The sequence below is a fragment of the Doryrhamphus excisus genome, unplaced genomic scaffold (genome assembly GCF_030265055.1).
Source record: "Doryrhamphus excisus isolate RoL2022-K1 unplaced genomic scaffold, RoL_Dexc_1.0 HiC_scaffold_26, whole genome shotgun sequence".
Taxonomy (NCBI): domain Eukaryota; kingdom Metazoa; phylum Chordata; class Actinopteri; order Syngnathiformes; family Syngnathidae; genus Doryrhamphus; species Doryrhamphus excisus.
The window spans coordinates 308,906-315,082 of NW_026652244.1; the positions used below are offsets into that span (position 1 = coordinate 308,906).

General features: G+C 31.7%; 1 protein-coding gene and 1 non-coding gene across 2 annotated transcripts; one reads left to right on the forward strand and one right to left on the reverse strand.

Moving 5' to 3' along the window:
- The first annotated feature begins 4,957 nt into the window (after window positions 1-4,957).
- trnav-uac (transfer RNA valine (anticodon UAC)) lies at window positions 4,958-5,030 on the forward strand. Its single transcript has one exon. It is a non-coding gene; the product is annotated as a tRNA-Val (tRNA).
- Window positions 5,031-5,114: 84 nt separating this feature from the next.
- LOC131119356 (probable dimethyladenosine transferase) lies at window positions 5,115-5,910 on the reverse strand. The gene is given in 2 exon segments (XM_058064707.1): window positions 5,115-5,514; window positions 5,516-5,910. Coding segments are annotated over 2 exon segments (795 nt in total).
- Window positions 5,911-6,177: the final 267 nt, after the last annotated feature.

Here is a 6,177-nt window from a genome sequence, read left to right on the forward strand (position 1 = left end):
CATTGAATTTACAGGTGTCATACTTCTCCCTGTAGAATATATATTGAAATAGCTTCAGTAGAGAGCTGATGACAATTGCTCTGCACTGCTAGAAATACTTACAAAATACTTACTTTTTTTTCTTTTCTCATCGTAGGTCGGCGCTAACAAGGTGGAATACTTGCAGCAGGCAGAATCGCCTCCCCATTTGTGCTGCTGCTCACAGAGCCTCTTGTTCTATGTATATATCACTCTCTCATAGCTGTCCCCCTCACCCGTTCTTAAAATGTTATTTTTTTTGTACATAATTTGTTCATATGTGAAGGAAATGTTGTGAGGTGTTATATTTGTATGTTCTGGAAATGTTGAATTTTAATAAATATTTTATTGTTACATTGGTGTCATTATCATTGTAATATATTATTAATAGTATTAGCATACAATAAAAATAAATAAATAATAATTAAAATATATATATAAATATATATGGTATATTGGCAACCCAACTTGCTGGGTTGAAATAACCCAGCCGTGTAGTAAATATGAACCCAGCGTTGGGTCATTTGAACAACCCAATGTACAACCCAATTGTTGGGTTAAGAGAACCAACCCAACTTGTTGGGTTAAAATAACCCAACGCGAGGTTGGTCCTATATTTAACCAGCGTTGGGTTAAAAACAACCCAGATTGGGTTGTTTTTAACCCAGCATTTTTAAGAGTGTTGAACATAAAAGTCTGCTCCTTCAATCTTATTATACACTCCGTTGATCCTCAAAAATAGCGTCTTTAGATTTATCTCAGCATTGTAATAAATTAGGAACGGTATCCCTATTACGAGGTCATCACTCATTCCAGATAAAACGAGATATTCAACTTTATAACCAGTGGTATAAATTTCATTAATCGTTATTGTGCATTTTGCTTTTTTATTTACAGTGATCACTTCTCCATTCGCTAACGAAATAGGTATTTCTTTCATCAGATCTACACATTTTAGTTTTGATGCTGTTGCTTCTGAAATGTAATTACAGGAAGCACCTGTTACGACCAGCATAGGAATATTTTCGTTATTGATTTTACGTGTAAGAACGATCTTATTCATTGAATTAGATTTTTCCTTGATCATTTTGACTGCTTGGTTACTGGATTGTTAGCTTTCATTTTCTTCCTTTTTTCCTCTGTCCATAGCTCTTATAGTTGATAAACTGATTTCCTTAGGTACATAATAATCCCTTCGACCATTTCTGTACTGGTTATTCTGATGTCTATTGTGATGATCGTTATACGGTCAATATGTTGCTTTCTGATTGTAAGGCTTATAATAGCCTTTGTTCCTGCTATATTGATCGAGTAGGCGCTCCTTGAACCTATCCTGTTCCATCTTCTCTAAGCATATCACTCATTTTTCAAATTCTATGATAGATAATCCCTTTATCTCTAACTTCATCAACACTGTAAGGCCTTTTTTAATTTATCCACACGCTCTCTCTGTGTTAGTTTTTCATCATAGCTCAACCACAAATTTACCAGATTTACTAGTTTGTCAAATCTTTAGTGGTACTTCCTGACATTTTCAAACTTTCCAACTTGAATGTTATCCAATTTGTACATTAATCTATGGAGTTTAGCTTCGTTAAAAGTATTCTTTGTCAATGCCTGTAACTTATCTTCTGTGGTTATCGCATCAACAAACATGCTGTGGTATCTATCATTCACCATTATATTCACATCTGAGCAAGCAGTCTCCTCATCTAGCCGCGCAGGTTCTACAATATTCCTTTATTGGTCAATCCATTTATCCACTTCTTGTATTTCCACATATTTTAGCTCCTCTATTGTAACCGTAAGCCCTTCTGTTTTCCCTATCTTTGCTCTAAATTGATGCTTCTCAAAGACAGTTTCTGAACCATGCTGCCAACTTTTCCTCATAACTCATATTCTCATTTCTGGTCCAGTATGAGCCATTTCACCTTGAATGATGCATCTTGTGGAAACTCATAAAAAAAATCGGTTTTATTTTAAATCAGTTATTGAAGTACTCTCTTCAATCCTAATTTGTTTTTCCCTTTGCTAATTTTTCTTTGTCTTCCTCCTGTTGGTTTAATTCTTCTGAGGGGGTCTCAATATTTTTTCTTTTATAATTGTGATAACGTTATTCTTTTTTACAAGCTGTAAATTTCCGACTATCACAATGTGTCTATTCGAAGAATTTAAGTTTTTAGGAAGTGAAAAAAGTTTCATAATTCGATATTGATAGCTGGTAGTAATAAAAATATTTTCAATCTTGATTGATTGTTATCGTTATCTATCGAACATATGTATATTTCATTGGGTGTTTTATCCATTTTTCGTCGAGGTATGATTTCAACTCTCAATTATCATCATTCAAATCCAAATCCTTGATTATTTGAAATCATCTTTTATCGTAAATTGTTTTCCTCCTGTCTTTTCTATAATCACTAAAGTTGATTATAATCAATACAGATATCAAAAAATTGATAATAGAGATAATTTTTAGCTATCAATTTTCTTATTTTGTTATCTCTGTCAGTTAATTTTTTTGCTTCTTCACATAATCATCAAATTTCCGAATAATCACATAATAAGTTTGGGGACAATATTTTAATTAATACAAACAAGCTGAATCGTATTTTGCAAAACCGTATAGGTTGCGTACTATTATCATCAGACAATGTCTTCCTGAATTTAATATTTTTCGTCTTTCAATAATCATATTCACATATAATTTATTCAGATTGACTTTGTTCTTAATGAGATATTCACAGCAATTTTGTAAAAATTGATAAAAACATTTTATTCAAATCAGATGAGTAAATTTATCGGTCAAAACCTTTGCTGCCTTTGTGTTATATTTTGCAGAATCAGTTATTATCATGAAAATTCTGTTATAAGACGTCTGTAACAAAAAAAAAATATATCGTATTCAAGACAGATTGATCTGTTGAAGTTTCTTCATTAACCTCATATTGGATTTAGAAATAGTTCAATAAATCTAACGATAGTGATATAACTGAAAGAGTATGATTTTTACTTTCTTCACTGAGCTGTCCATGATAAGAATAAAATCTTTATCTATAAACTTAAATTTACGTTTTTCAACAGTTTTTCATCTTTTTTTATCAGATATCTGCGAGCACAGGTGCTAGATACTGTTTCTATATGGTTTTCTTTCATTTTAGATTAAAAACGAGGACTATCAAGCTTCTTGTGAAGAATATTCAAACGTGAAAATGGTTCTTTGATGCGTAATTTGTTCTTCTTCTCATTATATTAGCTCATTTGATTTCCTTATTCCTAATTTGAGTAGCTTTCTGATGATAATCTAATCGCTCATGTTTGTTATTTTTCAATTTTTAATATATTTTTAAATTCTTCAAGCACTGTACACTTTATCGATTTACTATTATTTTCAGTTGTATAGTCTTAATTTTATAATACTAAGGCACGTTTCTTAGTATTCTTGGTATTTTGTCTGCTCTTTTTCATAAGCTTAGTTATCAGAATCCCTGAAATTCAAGAATTTCAATTTTTGAGGTAAAAAAACCTATATCCTACTAATTAGTGTGTAGTTTATATCGAATCACACTGTTTTTTCATAAGTTCATAAATTCAAAAATCTTATAAAAAGGGATTTTGAAATTAAAAAACAAAATAAAAAATGATTTTCTACATTTTTTTATGGATAGTTTTTGATGATGTAAAAGTTTTTCACCGAGAGCAGATATAAATACAATAAGTATTTGTATTTACTAATTTACAAATACAAATAAGAATGCTACAAGAAAATGCCAATTTTGTGATCAAGTTTGGAAAGGAACAGCTGTGCTATATCACTAAGACTAGAAAACTCAGAATCTGTGAAAAGCAACGAACAAAAGGCACATGGGAACTTGTCAAAAAAGATTATACATACTATCTGAGACAAAATTCGAACTGTGCGGCACTCACATCACCAATCGAGAGATTTTCTGATTCTAGCGAACTTACCCTTAAATCATGTAAAAATGATGATGTTGTACAAATTACTTTTATGAACTCTGAAGGTGACATTTTAGATATTGAAACTTCTTCGTATGCGATTGATAATGACAAAACAGATGAATATTTGCCAGATGGATATGTTGAAGTAACACCAAAGGTGAAAAGTAGAGAGGTCATTGTTGAAAATAATGTTGGTGGACGAACAACAAGAAAATCTGAAAAGGTACAGAAGGATGTTCTCGTGCCAACTGAATCAAAAAATTCCGATGAAACTACAGCTGTTATCACAACTGAGACTAACCCAGAAGCGACTGTGGGTTCTATCACAACAGAAAAAATTCTCAAGGCAAAGCCATATAAACCAGAAAATGCATATAATGACAATTCTGTCAAACCAAACGATCTAAAGAACCAGAACATGGCAATTTTGCGATCATCCACACCTGTTGTTGCCTCAAATAAAAACAGCAGTGAAACCAATACTGTAACTTTGAGCACCGCTGGTGCACCAGTTTTGGTTGAGGAAAGAATTGTCGACAGAAAAACACCATTACAGAAACAAACGGTTGTCGTTCCTACTGCCGATAAAAGGGTTATCGTGTCTGAAACACGTCCACTGAGATCACAAACGATCAAAAACACTACCCAAGACACAAGTGAGTTTGAGCGATTAGGCAGCAATGATTATTTTTCCGACAGTAAAACAGCATTTGTAAACACAATTGACCGTGATTTGAACATGATTGTTCATGATGTACCAACAGGACAGTCAATTGTTTCCAAAACTACCACACTTTCTTCTTCAAATCAGAAATGTTATATGGATGAAAATAACAAGATTTATTGTCACTGATGATTAAATAAATAATTTGTTCTTATTTTTTTAAATGAAATACTTTTTTTGACTGTCAGATTCACATTGAAATTTATGACTATCTATTAATAGTTTATATATCTATATTTATTGAGATTCTAAGCTGTTGTAGTGTAGTGGTTATCACGTATCCTTTACACGGATAAGGTCCTCGGTTCGAAACCGAGCAATAGCATATTTTTCAAGAATTTTTTTATGTTTTTGAAGAACAGGTCTACGCAAAGAAAAATACTCTGATGGTTTGGAAAATAAAATTTATCTATAATTTAGGAAAAATGATTTTTTTCTGTTTAAAAAGTAAAAATATCTGGAGGAAATCTTCTATCTCTAACTTATTAGCTCGATGAGAAGAAAAGGACTGTAACAGATCTGGTAGATCCTCTTTTTGAATATTAACCAATTTTAAAATTGAATTATCAGCAAAAACACTGGAAAGTGTTTTATTTTTACGTTTAAAGCATATTTTAAGGAAATTTGTAAACTCTAAAATATCTATTTTCGGTTCGTCAGGTCGTTTTTTGATATTTACAACGGCACTTTCTACCTTTGGTGGTGGATTGAAATTCTTCTTTGAGACTTTGAAACAATAATTGATTTTTGAGAAAAGTTGACTAGACACACTTAATCTTGAATAAGCTGAGGAGTTCGGCTTGGCAACAAAACTCGTGCTGAACTAAAAGTATGGCCGCCCTCAAATGGTATTTATAAAGTTTGAAAATCAAAACACTGCTAATTTGATACGGAATATTTGACACGCAAAGATCAAATGGAGGAAAATCGCTCTTCATGCAATCACCTATAAAAAGTTTCATTTTATGAGATAATCCTGCATGTTTTACCCTTTTAATCAGTTCGGCAGCCAATTTTCTGTCATATTCGTAGCAAATAACTTTTTTTGCCTTGGCAAGCAATTTCAATGTAAGATTTCCTGTGCCACTTCCAATTTCTAGAACTGTATCGGTTGATTTTATATCAGCACGGTCTATTATTTTATCAACAATACCAGGATTGCGCAAAATATGCTGACCCAGATCTTTATTGAATTTCAACGCCATCTGGAGAGGGGCTTAACAGTCTCAAATTTTTGAGGAATTTTTTGAAAGAAAAAAAGTTAATGATTTTCTAACAGAATCTGAAAAGAATCTATTTTATTGAAAAAATCTTCTTTTCTCGTGTAATATCATAAATTGAGAAGAAAATCACGTCTTTACTCAAAAAAATAAAAAAATTACAACATTTCCAACTCATTTTCTTTAATCGTGTGGTTAAAAAACTCTTTTTAAGTGTAAATTTCTAATTTGAGTCAACAAATTCTTAATTTA